At 36.7% G+C, this 17,777-nt stretch overlaps 1 protein-coding gene across 1 annotated transcript in view; it reads right to left on the reverse strand.

Annotated features, from left to right (window-relative positions):
• Window positions 1-983: 983 nt before the first annotated feature.
• Window positions 984-17,777, reverse strand: part of LOC139739409 (phosphopantothenoylcysteine decarboxylase-like) — a 62,311-nt gene continuing 45,517 nt past the window's right edge. Inside the window, exons 3-6 of the mRNA XM_071650027.1 lie at window positions 12,274-12,375; window positions 11,019-11,147; window positions 3,746-3,914; window positions 984-1,341 (exon numbers count right to left, since the gene is read on the reverse strand). Of these exons, the coding sequence (XP_071506128.1) occupies window positions 1,280-1,341; window positions 3,746-3,914; window positions 11,019-11,147; window positions 12,274-12,375 (462 nt within the window). The 3' untranslated portion in view covers window positions 984-1,279. The remainder of the gene's footprint in view (window positions 1,342-3,745; window positions 3,915-11,018; window positions 11,148-12,273; window positions 12,376-17,777) is intronic.

Below are 17,777 nucleotides of genomic sequence, written 5' to 3' on the forward strand. Positions count from 1 at the left end.
TACCATGGCAACATCACTGAAACTTTTACCTATTGTCAGTTTAACAGCAAACAGACTGATTACGATTGTAAAGTTAACTAGGTTAAAAAGAAACATATTGGAAGACATCGTGTCAGAGAGAATGAGTTACATTTAACTAAATCGGCACAGTCAGTTTGTATGGATTTTGTAAACTGAGTACAAGTGTATATCTACTTAAAAAATCCCACCATGATGTTTCCACAGCAACTGTCCTATTAGGTACAGCTGTAACCTTAACCCGTTGAAGACTAGTCAAGAGTATACTCAGGCAGGTGTCTATGGAAAATCAGTATTATAGCAAAATCAGCTCGTCCTCAGTGGGTTAAAAGCATAGACACAGATTGTAAACAGTTAGATTGGCGCATTGATTGCCCAATCATTTACTTGTGATCTTAGTTATTTATGTTGTTTCGACACAAAAAATAATATATTAAACAGCAATTTCTACACAGTGACTGCCATAGCAACCACCATGAAACAGAGAAAATGAGTTTTCATGGCAAACATGAAATAGACATACTCAAACACTTCTCTCATGTTTTTTATACTGTTTCATTATAAATGTGCTAGATTCCAGAAAGTCAACATTCCCATGACCCTGAAAGAGAATAGGATTTTGATTGCTAATGAACTGGTAACTCTAAATCTATACATTTATTCACTATACATAATCACATCTTAATACTGTAGAATAGGAATGATAATTATTACCACGGCTGAAGACAGGATTTCTACATGTGGCAACAAGCAGATTTGTGTTTAGCACCCTAAAAACAGGGGGGATAGGAAAATCATCAGATTCTATGGAATATTTTTAGTATCATTGTGACTTGCCTTACACTAGTACTGGTGCCACCATGAAAACACATCTGAAAGTGGACAAAAACTGGGGAATGAACCCAGACATTCACACAGAGTCATTATAATGACCTCATAACTGCAAAATTGTGTTTCCTCCTTCTACATCTCCAATTATTTTGGGGTTATGTTAATCATTCATTGGAGACATCTGTATTAACCCGTTGAGGACGAGTCCCAAGTATACTCGAGCAGGTGTCTATGGAAAATGTGTGTTGTAGCAAAATAAGCTAGTCCTCAACGGGTTAAAGAAGACTCTGAAGACAGTGGCACTGGGTAACACAAAAACAGCAACATGACCCTAGGTCATTCATTGATGTACAACTGTTCAAATACACATGAATGCCATTGAAGGGACATTACAATGAAGCATCACTGAGGTAGAAATGTATGGCCAGCGTCATGTGAGGGCTTCCTTTACTCCGTCAACAATTGTTGAAACCTCAGCCATGGCTCCAAAACCTGAATGGCAAAGAAATTGAGAGAGAATAGAGAGAAGAAATACAATACAGAATGATGTACCAAACAAATACAGGATTATGCTCAAGACATGATGGCAAATGCTATTAAGAACATTTATTCTATGCACATGGAAAATTAGTGTGAAATAGTAGGAATGAAAGTGCAGACTGAGAAAGAAGCAGAAAAAATATGAAAGAGACAGCAAAAGATTCCAGTTCTTTGCCACATTTAAAGTGTAATGTTGTTCATTCATTTATGGCACAAATTAGAAGAAAACATGTCACTTCACTATAAAGGAAAAGTGAGAATGTGAAGAAAGGGGATACACATCTCGTCTTTTTCACTCCTTCAAATGAAAGGAAACAACACAAGAATGAGTAGGGTATCTTTAATCTTTCTGATCAACAAGTTGGTCATTTCATACCATCAACAACGTGAACAGGACATGACCTCGGTGAAATAGAAGTTTCTTCATTCATTGTTTATGCATACTTTGATTTTGATGCTTTTGTCTGCATTAACAACAAAAGAAGACTTTGACAGAAGACAAATCCTTTTTTGTTGACGATGTGTATGTAAAAAGATTGTTTATGACAAAGTTGGGAAATAATAACACATTATGATACAGAACAGGAGGGGGAAATTTTGCAAGGGTGCTAAAATTATCATTGGGGCTTATTAGACTCTCTTAAAGGTCCTGGTTACCTTTGGGACCAGTGATTTAAAAAATGTCCAAGATATCACATTTAATGCATATGCATAGGCCTGTTGTACCACAAAACATCCTAACATATGAAATTTTTGCAATGACGCCTGAAATATAAGGAGATATCAGTATTTTTCACAATAGACCGTAACTGTAGATGGTTTAGTCTGGAAGCATTTTCATTATAACTATTGTTCATATTTTGTATATTTAGCAATACTTAGCATCAATTTTATTGATTCAAATTTTTACAGTGATCATTTCTATCCCTAACTCATATTTTAGAACTATTTTAAAGCACAAATGCTGGGTTTTTGTTTCATCTGCGAATGGTAAATTATGCCTTTAACATGAAGCAATCAAACTACCTCCATAAGCAGCTCAAAGGTCTTTGCAGCACACAGTCAAAATGTTGAAATACAACATGGCACTCACAGAAATGCCCCCAACAGATGCCATCCAATATCAAATAATGGCAAGGTGTGTTCGTGCAGCCAACCGGCACCGCTATTCGACCAGATGCTTAAGGTTGTGTTATATCAAGTAGGATTGTTTTACACATTATTTTTTTGCCAAGTGCAAGGATACTAAGGCACGTGAACATTCAAGGCTAAAAGCTGAAGTGGCACACTGTACCTTTTTATTTTATTCTCCTCCTTGTTGGATTCAATGGCCTCTTGTGAAAGTGATGTAAATGTATGCTGGTCTGTCCCACAGGCAAGGGCATAATATTTCACCTGATTCTAATCCCGTGGTATTTTCCTTCGTTCAACTGCCATGACATGACATGTGATATAAACCAAACTTTACAGTTATTCAAATTTTTTGAAACGGATCTCAGTGAAACTTTCCAGTGATCCACTAATCTTTCTGCATTTGCATGGATGAATCAACATATAGTTTTTGCTATCTTTCCCTTTAACTATTCCTCCACACATGTGTCACTTTTATCTTGATGCAATTAAGAAAACAAAAATAGCAAAGCTTCTGATAACAGTTAACATACCAGTTGCTTTCTAAGGTTCCATGACATTTGCTCCTGTGACAAGTGCTCCTATGAAATATCTGCATACTATGCAAAACATTTTACCCACAAATATAAACCTAAGCCTAATCCTAATCCTCATATGAAACTAAACCGAATCCTTAACACAACCCTAAAGCTAACCCAAAGTCCTGGGAGAAAATAAGACCAGTGAGAGCAGATTGTGATAGGAGAAAATGTCATTTCACTGCTTTCTAAACACTTTAAAGGGATGTTACAGTATTGGTTGAGATGAGGATTCATCTTTTAATTTTTTGCAAGATACTATAATGGAAACCATTTTATGAAATGTTAAAGAGCATACAATTCCAGACAGAATTCAAAGTTATTTGATAAAAATTGGATTTCAATTCGCTGAGATATCTAAAAGAAATAACTATAAAACAGAGTGACCCTAATAAAAGATGGGTTCTACTGTACGATCACATTGTTTTGGATATCTCAGCCATTTCAAAACTGATTTTTTTCATCTAATAAACTTGCAGTTCCTCTTAGAATTGTATGCTCTTTTATATTTCATAAAAGATTTCTCATTATCTAAAAAAACCATCGTCAAAAAACATGAGAAACCAAAACCCCTATCTCAACCGAAACTGTACCATTCCTTTAAACACATGTATGAAGACCAGAGATGATTGCTGACACACACTAACCTTTATCACCACAGGCGAGGAGTTTCTCAATGCAGGGAATCTCTGTGTATCCCCATGACGACAGCTTCGCAACCTGTCGGGCCGTGATGGGATGCTGCCACATGTGGGTGTTCATGGCGGGACAGAACAGCAGGGGGCGGCTCACATCCCACGCCCGCACCACGCAGGTCTGCCATTTTGACACAAAGAAAACAATAGCAGCAGTAAAATTAAACACTTTCCTCTCTCAAAACATCACCCTCACAAAGCGACTCACTGTGGCTCATTCACAGACCATGGCAGAACACATAACCCATTGGGAATAGACAGGTTAAGTGTGATATAGTGTATACACGGATTGAATCTAACATGAGAAATTTAACTTTTGGGAATACAACTACTCTTTTAAATACAAGGTACAGCAGATTAATTTTCTCTGTGCATATTATGGGAGACATTGTGCTCAATTACTATGTGTGATAAAATCTAGTAAAGCAATCAAAAACTTTAGGTTACACTCAGTAATCTCAAAACTCAATATGTCTCAAAAGTGGAGTGAAAAGAAAAAAAACATCTAAAATAATGGCTAAAGAGGGCTTGTGTGATCTCTATCTAAGCAAAAATTGAAGAGAAAACCATATCTCTCCATTAAAAATGAAAGGTCTGGTAAAAATTGATAGATTCTAACAAGGCTGATATCATTGATATTAACCCGTTGAGGACGGGCTGATTTTGCTACAGCACGCATTTTCCACAGACACCTGCCCAAGTATACTCAAGACACATCTTTAAGGGGTTAAAATGGGATGACAACATACACCCACGCTCTTACAAAGGTAACTGTGATTCAGAGAAGTCCAAGCATACACTGGTGAAATATAAAACAGTCCCAGCCAAAGGCTTTTGTATGACTAGAGATTCTATGAGATTTAGCTAAATAGATAACGCACTCATACAGTTTCATTAAAAGAGTAAATTATGCCACCCTATCATGCAGAGTGAATAAAATTGAGGCAACAATCATCACCATCAAAATTTATGTAGTCATGTTTCTGAAGGAAAGTTGACCTTGATCATATTATTTCCATAAACATATCACTATCATAAAGAAGAAAAAAATTACAATCCTCACTAATGACCGTCATTAAACAACAACAAAAGCAGGGACACTAATGTTGTCATGCTATGGTGGTGAGGAAGGGCTTTCATTGGAATGGCATGATGTATAAATGGCAGTGGCAGTCATGGTTAAGCAGTACATGCATGACAATGCAATAGCGCCATCTCTTGTCCTCTGGCATATAGGCCTCACGCTCCTAATTCAACTCGCGCATTGCCTACAGGGAAAGCAGTCCAAAGATGAGGTAATGTTTTTTTTTACAAAAAAAATAACTAAAAATCAGTCAAGTGGAAAATTGCAACCTTTGGTAGTGTTTGACATTGCTTGAGGACAAGAGCTTCTGCAGGCTATGAAGAAGTTGAATGAATCAGGGTTTTTTGTATTTCTAATGAATTTTTATTGATATATGAGGTAATTTGCTATTTTTATTGTTTTTGAGAGTGACTGGATGAATAGTCTCGTATGGAGGCTCTTAACTTTTTTTAGAGCTGGAAAACATCCCAAAATATGTTGTTTGCTTGAAAGCAGAGAAAATTTCCCTTCATCTGCTTCAATTTAAAAAAAATCTATGATTCGATTGATTTTTTATGATTTATGGAATATGCTGCACTTAACACAGGTTTCTATGGGAGCCTGGAAAAGGAGCGTGAGGCCTAAAGGTGTGAGTTACCCTCATTTCTATCGCTCCTTGTTATATGGACTTGGTACAAAGATAAGCACAGAGTACATTGTACTGTTCTGGTGAGGACAGGCTAGCTGATGGTCAGTAGTTCTATAGAGATGAAAGAACAGCTGGGTGAATGCAGAGAGAAAGAAAGATAAAATGGAAAGAAGAAGAAGGACACAGATACCAGTATCTATGATTGAGTCTCAACCCTCTGAATGTACAGTTGAACCTCTCATATCCGGACAAGTCGGGACCGAGGCTCATCCGGATAAGGGATTTGGCCGTATACGGGAGACTCAATGCTTTATACATGTACATATACATACACATGTACTGATGTAGCCCATTGTAGTACCACATGCAGTAATGTGTATACTGCAACCTTTTCATTGTTACACTCAGTAACAGACCCCAAAATAGAGGTTCGTGTTTGCAAGAATGAAATCATTTTCTTTTATAAATTCTTGGGATGATTTACCTAAATAATTATTAAGAAATGTATCAAGTATATGTAATCCATGTGTGTTTGTGTGGGAGTTCTCATGGAGTTGGGAATCCCCCTTTCCTCCCGTAATTATTTTTAAAAAAATCACGGCGAGATTGCGTCTGTATAATAGAGAGATCCGGATAAAGGGGGGCCAGATAAGAGAGGTTCAACTGTAATACTATAATCAAGATATTTAATAAATGACTGTTAAATTTCATTTTATTAATGACTCATCAACATGATACAGAAGCAGAAATAACTTCATGAAAAGGAAATTTGTGTATATAAGCTGGATTAAAAAAATGTCCTCCCCCCCAAAAAAAAACCCACAAAAAAAACCCCACCCAAAACAAAACACGAAGAACAGGTAGAATATTGAGGTTAAATTGTGAACAGATACAGTGTAGCTGACTGTAGCATACATGTGATGAAATTTACAGCACATTCATCTGTTTCATAGTTTAATATCATAAAGCTAACCCGTCATAACTTTTGGGAACCTTCTACATGCTTTGAGTGCTGACTGGCTCAGAAAACCCTATAATGTTGCACACATTTATATTGGGATACCCGGGCACAGGCAGGGTTCACTTTATGACACTTTGCAACATATTCAGCTTTATACAACGTGCAAGTAGATCCTTGTAATTTGATTGGAGGATTGTTGGTGACGTGATATTCAATAAGTACTCCATTCAACGCGCCGTGCAATTTTGGTTCTATTTTTGCGTGCAACTTGGTTCGTTTTTTTCGTTCTATTCCACGGTTCGAGAAATTGTACGGTACTGCGTGTACTGTGTGTTGCATATTGAGGATCGAATGCAGCTAGCGCAGTGTACTTGTGCGGTACATGCATGCGCGTACGTAGGCCTATGTAGTGCTAGTGTACGTGTATATGAGCGCTAGTATAGCTGTGACCTGTATCTACACTGATTGCACAAGCCAGAAAGAGAATCGCAGTGGATCCACATGTAAGTATGGCTATATTTTTCATACATATATAGACTTCTAGGCCTACTTAGACCAAAAAGATCTACTTGGACGTTGTATAAATCAAATAGTGTATGGTCTTTACTCGTGCAATGGAACGAGATTTCGCACTCGGTGAAAGATGAGGCGCACTATTCAACTCGGCTTCGCCTCGTTGAATAGAGCGCCTCTATCTTTCACCTCGTGCGAAATCTCGTACCATTGCACTCGTGACCATTCACTATTTGTATATCAACCCGTTGAGAATGAGTTCCAAGCAGGCGTCTGTGGGAAATGACTGTTGTGGCAAAATTAGCCCATCCTCAGCGGGTTAAAAGCAAATACACTCAGCAAAAAAAGAAAGTAAAAACTTTTTCGAAGTCATATTTTTCATAGAAGATTTATAGGAAAATCAATGTATTATATACCATGTTAAAGGTAATTAAATTGGCTATTAAGCTAATAGGTTAATTAAAAAGAAAATTTTACGCATGAGTGAGCAAATTCGTTTTTGTCCTCCAAAGTACAAAATCAAAAATTGCAAAAATTGACATGTTCTCTTTCATTTGCAAATGCCCTTCACGATAACATTGACAACAAAAGACCAGTTTTACAAAATGAGAGACATGAATGAAATAGGAAAAATAAAATTTTGTTCTCTTTATCTCTTTATAACCTGTAAGAAAAACAAAGTGGAAAAACAAAGTGGGAAAATAAAGGGGAAAAATAAGGATTTTCTGTCAAGTCAAACTTCAAATGACACAGGGAATGATAAGCATAAAGATGATTAAATAAGCTGAATTTCTTCATTTATTTCTTTTATTCTAGTGATTTAAGAGTCCATGTGAAAATTTCAAGAACCAAACATTATTTACAATTTCTTAATTTGAAAAAAAAGCTCAAATTCCTACCATTTTTGTTAATTTTTACTTCTCTTATTTCATTTAAATCTAGATTTGACGAAAGATGCTTTATTTTCCTCCATTATTTTTAGCCTTCATCGATCTTTTGGGCTTTAGAAATATCACAGCGATCAAAGGTTTATTTTTGCAACTTAAATCATGTTTCTTTTTGTGTGAAATTTGTTGTTTGTTCTTATTGTTCCATGGAAGAGCACATACGCATGAATTACAATTGGTTCAGTTTTGCAATTTTTACTTTTGTGCCTTGGAAGAGAAAAACAATGGTGTTCACTCATGCGTAAAGTTTTCTATTTTGTTGACCTACCAGGTTGATAGCCAATTAAATTACCTTCAATATGATATATAATACATTAGCTTTCAGCCATATATTCTATGAGAAATCTAAACTTGAAAAAGCGTTTACTTTCTTTTTTTGCTGAGTGTATATCATCCTTGGTGATGCTGTGCAAAAAGTGAGGATTAAAACATTACAAATTTCATAAATATTCCAAAGAATTAAAATTGAAGCTGCCATACAACTGTACATTCATTCTTCATGTTCCTTCTTTGACATCTTTTTAAACAAGATAGAGTATTAAACAGAAAATGAACCAAACAGGAAGTATTTTGTTGTTGTTGGTTTTGCTGTTGATGCTGACAGTAACTGATGACAAGGTGGAGGTGAATGCCATGGCAACAACTAATTTATCTCTTGGGACTGAATCAGAGAACCTGCCTGGAGCAATTGGGGATGGGGGAGGGGGGGGGGTAATCTGCAATCATACATTTACATCATCTAAGCCCAGCCTTAAGTCTTTCAGGCAATAGAGTTATCCAGTAAGCTTCCATGCATTGTATCCACGCATGTTTGGTCAGGTGCCCAGCGAAAATCAAATTTGGGCGATTCATATCTTCTCCAACCCCCATCCCCCATCTCTCACTCTATCTCTCTTCCTGCGAATAGAACAGAAACCAGAACAATCCAAGGGATGCGGTCCAATACATTAACCCTGGCAGAAATATGTTCAATCAGCATCTGAGCATTTACTCAAACATGACATTCATGGGAATCTAAAAATGATGAGAAGCAGTACGGCATATCAAGTGATCTATGAATACACTCAACAAGCATTCTTGAGGGGTAGTCTCCTAACAAGAGGGAGAGATGAAAGAATCAGGTATTGTAAAGGTCGCGGCTCTCTTTTGATGCATACCTTGCAATTCCTGCTAAATTGTGTGGTCCGAGAATAGCATGACCACAGAATTCTGGCTAAAAAAATGCCTTCAAGTTTGGCTGAGAGAGTTCTAAGAGTATCCATACTTATATCTTGAATTTAACATTCGTTGTTTCATCTCAATATTGAAGACTTCTAGGAGTCTGGATCAATATTCCAGACAACTCGAGAATATAAAATCAATGATAAATGATGAACTTTCAATAGTATACGCATACCAAAAAGGCACTGTGACGCATGCATATATCATGCTGGTTAAGATCTTAACCCGTTAAGGATGGGCTAATTTTGCTACAACACGCATTTCCCATCAACCCTTGCTCGATTATACTCAGGACTCGTCCTCAACGGGTTAAGCTTTTATTCTCAATGTATTTAACCATTGCATGGATTACTACAAATACTTTTGTATAGAAAACATTCCAAGGTGGATATTACTTTACAATGGAAATACTGTGGGGGTGGAAAAGAGGGCACAATCACGACCTTTAACTACTTTTTTTTTCAATCACAAAGGATCATTGAAATACAATATCCTCAGATGCATCCATGAGCATTACTACACTTTCGATCAATCATGACTAATATGGTAGTGGGTGGCTGGTGCTGTCCTGTTTTGAAAACAAACATCCAAGATTTGAGGGGGAGAAAAACTAGGGTGCAAGAGAGGGAAATAAAAATATCACATCAGCGTACATTAATAGCTGTGCCCGGGGAAATGCCATGGAGGCCAAGCTTTAGCTATAGCACTAGTATCTACTGGGTTAAGTATCACCCTTTCACACAGTCTTGCTGGCTACCCCTTTCTTATTTCATCATTGTAATTCTTATTCTTCTTGTTAACCCATTGAGGACGAGTCCCGAGTATACTCGGGCAAGTGTCTGGATGGGAAATGTGTGTTGTAGCAAAATCAGTTTGTCCTCAACGGGGTAATATCATTATCAGTACTATACTCTTATGTCATTATTGTCATTATCAGTGTTTCTGCTTTGGTTTTGTATTGCAGCCTGGCCCAAATCCTGTGCATTCACATCTTTCGAATGCCTAACGCTAATCAGAATGAAAGGGAAATATTTCATCCTCATAATCCTGTGTAAAATATAGAATGAATTAACTGAATAAAACATTCTCTTTCACCTTTTTTTTTTTGTATTGTATATTGAGTAATAATGATTACCTCTTATACGCTCAATGATGCCAAAACTTTAATAACATAAAGATTTCAAACAACTCTTAATGAACAAGCAATCCCCCCCCCTCCTTGTTCCATCCCAAACCCTTAATGCACATGTAACTGTGCCTTTTGTTTACAAAAGTAGATAGGTTACAGATTTTTTGCCCCCAGGGTTGTCATGTGCTTTCGAGTTTTGCTTTTTGTGTAAACCCTGTAACATCATTGCTGATTAATTATGATGAGCCTGTACTATTTTATAATGATTTGTATCACAGAAATGTAGGGCACACTTTATAGTATTATAATATTTTGTATACACATTTTCTTCTTTGTGAATGTGTGTTCAAGAAAAATTTCCATGAACCAATAAATGAAATGAAATTAAGATTACACTATCTGGCAGACATTATCCTAAATAGTTGTAGTACTAGGGGATGTTGTGTGTAATTTTAGCACTGTTTTGTATAACTACAGTGATGACATCAATAAATGACTACAGATAGTTATAAAAACTTTACCATATCTTATTTTTTGGTGTTAACTCTGGTGAACTTTTCATGCCCATATTTGCTTGGGACAATATTGTTTGTGAATGGTGTAATAAGCTGTAAATCATATTCCACAGCAATTCATGATTTTAGCCATACATACTCTAGCACTCTAAAGGTACTCTATGTTCCATAGAGAGGGACAATGAATCCAGACAGGGCTGTATGAAATGGTATGATAAAGGACCTACCAAGAGGTTATCACAAATGCCACTAGACACTTTCCCCAGGGTGTTGGCATCCAGGGGTGCGATGACCATCAGGTCCGCCCAGCGTCTCAGCTCGATGTGCAGCACAGGATCAGACAACTTGTTCCACATCTGGGATATCAAGCGATAATTATTGACAGGACCCCATTAAAATCAAACATACATGTATGCCTTACCAATCTCATTTGACTCTTCATGTACTGGAGTATCTTATATGCACTGTGCAAATGTTTGTCATTACAAATACATAGACAGACACATGTGTTTATGTCTACACCGTATGTTGATACATGTATGTGCATTAGAATTGTTTATTGTATATGTGTATAAATGTGATAATGAAATAGTTATTGTAGTGTGAGCAAAGAAGAGATATAACTCTCCTGACTTGGATGCCAAGCCACATTCTTGTGTACTTTATCAGTCACATTCTTGTGTGTGCTGTATCTATCACATTCTTGTGTGTGCTGTATCGGCCACATTCTCTGTCGGATTTTATTCAAATTTGTTATTGAGATTCATGGGGAGTTTGATTCCAGGTAGTAAGTTTTTATTGATAGTGCTGTCAATGTTCAAGATTTTCATAGGATGAGATGTCAATATCTTTTTTGGTACAATGTATGTGCTTTATCAGCCTCATTTTTTGTTTACTTCATTGTATTTTGCAACTGTTGTTATTTCATAACACTTGGGTTTTAAAAAGTTATTTAGATTAGGTATAGAAGAACAGGTGCAATATTTGATGTTGTGGATGTGTTCTTTGTTATTGAGTGTTAAGTTTTTTCTGTGTTATTTATATATGAATTAATGACATGTGTGTTGTTATCTTCTGTTTTATTTTGAAATGTGTGCTTCATGTATGTGTATTTATGTATGCTGCTTGAATCATAAAGACTTTCCATTTTATGGACAATAAGATTAATGAAATGAAATGAAATGAAATAATACTATGGAACAAGTAAATAAACAAACACACTCACACAAGACACACAAGCTACCCATTAAATTGAAAAAAAAAAAAGTTGACGAGAATGAGACTACTTAACACTCTATAATCTGTAATCCTTGATCTGTTCTACAGCAAATCGTCCATTATTGGAAAAGAGAGAATGTATTAAAGTCAAAACATTGATCTGAGTGTTATCACTCTGGTGTAGTTTTTCTCCATCTTTTGACACACGTCTCTGTGATCAGGGAGTGTATAAATAACAAGGACTGACTAGGGAGGGATACATACCTGCCATTCATCTTGATCACGGTAGATCCGGACACCCGAGGGCAGCGTCGATTTGTCAAAAAACTTGAGGGCGTTTTCTGTCACCAAGATGCGGACCTCCACCTGAAGACAGAAGCAAAAGAGAACAAGGCGGTTTTGATTCGAACAGTCACCATTACTAATTCACAGCAAGACAGAATCACATGGTTCTTGCTCTAAACAATTCTTTAAGATGAGGAGTAACCTCCATTTTTGTCCTCCAATACCCTGTACAATTAAGTAAACACCGTGAGAGTAGGCACATCAATCTATGTGACCTTACATCACAAAATCAGGCGTATTGTAAAAGGTTGCCAGAGTATATTATGAAATTCAGGTGAAGGATCCTGAAAGTAAAAATTTCAAAGTGTGAATTGATTCATAAGTCAGAAAGGTGTGACATTCATCATCCCTTACAATACCGGTACCTGAATGAGAGAAAATAAACTTTATTTATGGAATCAAAAAGAAATTCTGAAAATATAGACTTATGCTATAATTGTATGGACAAGAAATGTAGCATTAAGAGATTATCAAATTTCCTATCTTTGCATACTCAGCCAAAACATTCAATTAAATCTAATGCATGAACTCTATTGCCTACTGTGTTGACAAGTTCAGTGGCATTTCAATGTACACTTGATGCATCAAAAGGTTTGGGAAATGAAGTTTACCTAAAGCCAGACCTATGGCTCTATAACGTCCGTTACATATCATTGCTTTTACTCATACTTCAAAGCTGTAAAACTAAAGAAAAAAAATGTAAAAAAAGCAACAACAAATTCCTTACGATTGATGCTGCCAAGCTTCATATGGATAAAAGGAAAGATCTTTCTGAAAAAAATTTAAAAGACCAATATTCGATCTTGCTGGCAATCTATAATTGTTTCAGGTTTACTTTAAATCTAGCCTCTGCAAGTTTCAGTAGGTCTTGTGATGTTACCAACCACATACAAGCGCATAGCTTCTGTATTTCAAAACAAAGCTTCTAAACTTCTGTGGAAATTTTCCACAATGTGAAGACAGGATGAAAAAGAATGATATCATGGCATTGACTGAAGTGTGAACACACCATTTGCACACTTTATCACACAAAATAAAGTTGGCCTCAGAGAGAATCAAAGTTGCAAATCCCTAATATGCTGTGAACACTTGGATAAATCAGTGCTTTTCCATAGTGCTGAAAATGCAACCCACTGTTTGCATCTTGCTGTTGTTTTTTTATACTGTGTTCACAAAATAAAGCACAAAGTAGTCATGAAGAAATCACAGTGCGCACTTTAATAATACACACTTGCATTCAACCATCACCACTTCCGTCGGCAAATCTTCATGGTGTGATAATGCGAAAGCACAGCTGTCACTACACATTAGCTTCCACATTGTGAAACGTCGTCTATCTGGAATGGTTGTCGAAGCCTTTATAGAAGTGTTTTCTTCGATATAGGGATTTTTTTTTTCTTGTTTTTAGATTTACTGTTTTCCATCATTTTGGGGGTTTTCTTTTTCTCACTTGATTTGCTTGTCTTTGCTTGATAAGGAATCAGATGTAAGTCAACTCCCCCGGTTGCCAATGATAAGAAAATCTGTACTTTGAACTCTCTCGTGGGGAAAGTGGATCCGTGGACTCAATCTGACCAAAATGCCATATTGGAGGACAACTCATTAAACCTGGCGTGTTGAGGAATAAAAGGAGGCAAAAGCCACGGCAGTGTCAACTTCCTAGCAAATCTGCTGGAATTATTCATGAGTTAAGTTTTTTTTCTTTCTTTCTTTCATTTCACTCGGAATATATCACGTCTCAATTTGCATTATATATCTAATGATGGGGAATGAATCCCTAGGATTGATTATGCCTTATTCACATCTGGCCTGCAATGTGTCTACTGAACCGCTACCCCCTTCTCTTGCAGCCTCCGTGTGGAGGCAGGAGAAGGCTGTGAGATGCGTTTGTGGCCTTCACAGGGTTTGTGGCCTTTACAATTCCATTTAGAGGGAAATTATACAAATCTGAAAAATTATACGACTGTAGTTGGCAGACGCATCATGCAACGGAAGTGGCATTGCACGGTTCTTGCAAAGACAGGTCTGCCAACATTCCCACATCCAAATCATGTAGATTCCACAGTAATCAGGGAGATATGTGTGTTCCATGCATTTCAATGGGCGAAAAAATAATTCCCAAATCAGGGAGATTTTGATATTCTCGAGAATATTCAGACATGAACAGATTTTGACATTTTCAGGGAGACTCCTGCAGAATCAGGGAGACTTGGCAGCTCTGGAAAGACATCATGCAGAGGCCATTTGGCTGATGGCACAGCACACCCAATGCACGGTCACCTTGCATCCTGGCTCATTCTCACCTGGGCTCCACGCAATTTCTGGGCAGGGACTCCACACAATTTCCATGCAGAAGCTCCACAGATTGCAAGATTGATTTGCATTTCATATCAGTAATAGAAAATACATCCACGCGATCACTGCAGGTGGTAACTGCAGAGAACTGGATTGCAATCCAATCAAATAAACTGAGCATACCATCTATGCTTTGTATCCCTCACTTTAAGGTTGTTATATTGTGTTTTTTTTTCTTTAATAATAACTTGAGTCTATTCAGAATGGCATCATTAGTACTATGTATCCTGAAAAGTAAAATGTTTCAAATTTCATAGACTTCTAGACTTTGCAATTATTTGCAGAGGTCATTGAATATCATTTATCATATCACCATCATACATTTTTAAAGAAATATCCAATTCCACCTTTTTTTTTTCAGAGTAAACTGTATATTCACACAAGTTTTCTAGGCTTTATCTTTTGGGATGCTAGCAGTATAACATGATGGGCCAGTCACATGTATGCATTATACACACCCCCTTGCCCTGAGGCAAGAGCAGTGTCAACATCAGGCAGCGATGGTCCCATACTTCAGTCAAGATTAATTGGGGTCGTTAAGCCGAACAAACTGCATTACGGGGACGAAGATATCACCATCTCTTGGCGCTCATTTATCTGTGCTCTAATGGCGTGGGTCAACTCCTAATTCCGTCCCAGCAATGTAGAGTGAGATTCATCACAGCATTTGTATACATATGTCTCTATGTGGTTGTCTGTGTGTCTGCGTGTCTGTGTCTGTGTTGTGTATGTTTGTGCTTACATTGATTGCAAAAGACGCCCCAGGAAAACTTTGAGTAAATAAATCTCAGAATCCATTCAACATACGTTGGAGTTCTTTCAGTGTCCCTGTGCCAAAAAAAAAAAACTAATAATATCTCAACATCATCCTTTATTCTGACGCTGAAAGTGTTGATAAGTTTAAATCATTGCTGAAAATTTATCTACTACTCAATCCTCATTTTTGTTGTTGTTGTTGTTGTTGTTATATATGTACATAATCCCGTATTTTACTTCAATTTTTTTTTTCCGATTAATGCACTTGGAAATGTCAGTATTAAGCACTATATAAGTGTTATTCATTATTCATTATAATTATCATTATTCTGGTGTATGTTCCACTTTACACAGTTTTGTTCTCTTTAACAAATACATACACATTCTATTTTTTCTATGTTATACATACACCTTGTACAGGTAGGCCTATCTATCATTTAAATGTCCTTAGAACTATGAAGAAAACAGACCAAAGCTCAGAGAAATATACAACATGATGTGAGAAAATACTGGCATATTATATCACATGGCAGGCCATTTATCAGCTCCAGAGCAGCAGGTACAATATGCTTGTGAAATCATGGGGCTGGAGCTCCAAAAAGATGCGGTTCCCATAGCAACCAGAAATCAGGAAGAGTCATAAAAGCAGAGAGGTAACTTCATGTAGATGTTATCAACTCTGCCACTGGACAATTGACAAACTTGACACGTAATCCGGCGGTGTGAATGATGCAGAGAAAGTGAGCCTTAATGACTCGACAATTGCCCAAGCAGATGAGGGCTGGATGATAATAACCTCTAAATGAACCCGCCAGAGGCTAGAATCGTATCCCAGTTGTCCGTCCAGGATTTTGATTTTTGCATTTATTATGTGCAGTTACACCGTTTACATCAATGCACCAGGTAACAGGGAAAGGGAAACAATGAGTACTAATCAATCTGTACTTTGCCTATTTGCTCCTTTTCTCTTCTGTAATCTTTTGTTAAAATGTTTGACAGAGTTTCGAGCCAATATCATTCAAAGCCTACATCCTATCAATTTCACTAATTTCCTGTCATTTTCACAGATTTATCACAAAAAAATAGGCTTACTATACCTGTATATAATCTGTATTTTGCCTCTGAATTAGCTTCTTCTCCTATTCTGTAATTTTGTGTAAGGACTTTTAACACAGTTTTGAGCCAATATCATCTGAAGCCTTTATCTCAACAATTTCACTGATTTCCTAACAGGTTCACAGATTCACTACTTTAAAAAGTGTGGCTTACTATACCTGGTAAAAAGCAGCATGAAATTTAATGTGGCACTAGATCACTTTTTGAAAAATTGTCCTTAATCTCTCCTATTAAAGAAACTAGAAATGTCGCTATGGCGACTGGTATGCCTCCGCCATAATGCATGGTTCTCCTAATAGGTCTATAGTACATGTGGACAATGTGTGATTACATTTTCACAAAATTGGCAAAATATTAAAATGACATGTTTGTCACAAATGTATTGAATGTTTACCTTCCTTGACCTATGTTTAATTGGATGAATAAGAGAGCATGTATTTGGGGATTTAAGAACTTTAACTTGACTTTGACCATTTCATAAGTTTATGTACTGAGTAATTTTCAAGGTATGGAGAAAAAGCGCAATTTCTGTATTGAACAGTAAATTGTTATCATTTTCATCTGGCCTTTGATTCATAACAGAATCACTGTCAGGCAGAACATACATAAATTCAGCATGTACTAAGTTTCAAGATAACTTGAGCCACTTCCGAGATATGGAGAAAGAAGTAAGTTCAGCACTTTCACTTGATCTTTGACCTTTTGACCTTTGACCTTCTTGGCAAAAAAAAAAATCCCAGAGAATCCCTATTGGGTTATACATGCATACATCAAGTTTTAAAACAAAAAATCCTGCTGGCATTGCATAAATACGTTGTATAAGGAAAATAATAAAATTTTGAAGTATTACCCTTGACCTTTGACCCCTGACCTTTGACCCCATGAACCCTAATTTCCCTAGATAACCACTGCCAGTCAGTAGATGCATATATACTATGTTCCATGAAGATACCATGAACAATTTCCAAGATACAGAGAAAAAGTGAAATTTGAACATTTTACTTGACCTTTTGACCTTTGACCTTTTGACCTCATGACCCCAAACTTTCACCAGAGAATCTTCATTGGGTAGTACATGTATACACTAAGTTTCAAGAAAATATCTTCAGGCATTGCATAGATATGGGGGAAATACTAAAATTTTAAGCATTTGACCTTGACCTTTTGACCTTTGACCTTGAGCATGTGCACCCAAA

Source organism: Diadema antillarum, unplaced genomic scaffold (genome assembly GCF_040938485.1).
Source record: "Diadema antillarum isolate AM-2024a unplaced genomic scaffold, OU_Dant_1.0 seq00000798_RagTag, whole genome shotgun sequence".
NCBI classification, from domain to species: Eukaryota; Metazoa; Echinodermata; class Echinoidea; order Diadematoida; family Diadematidae; genus Diadema; species Diadema antillarum.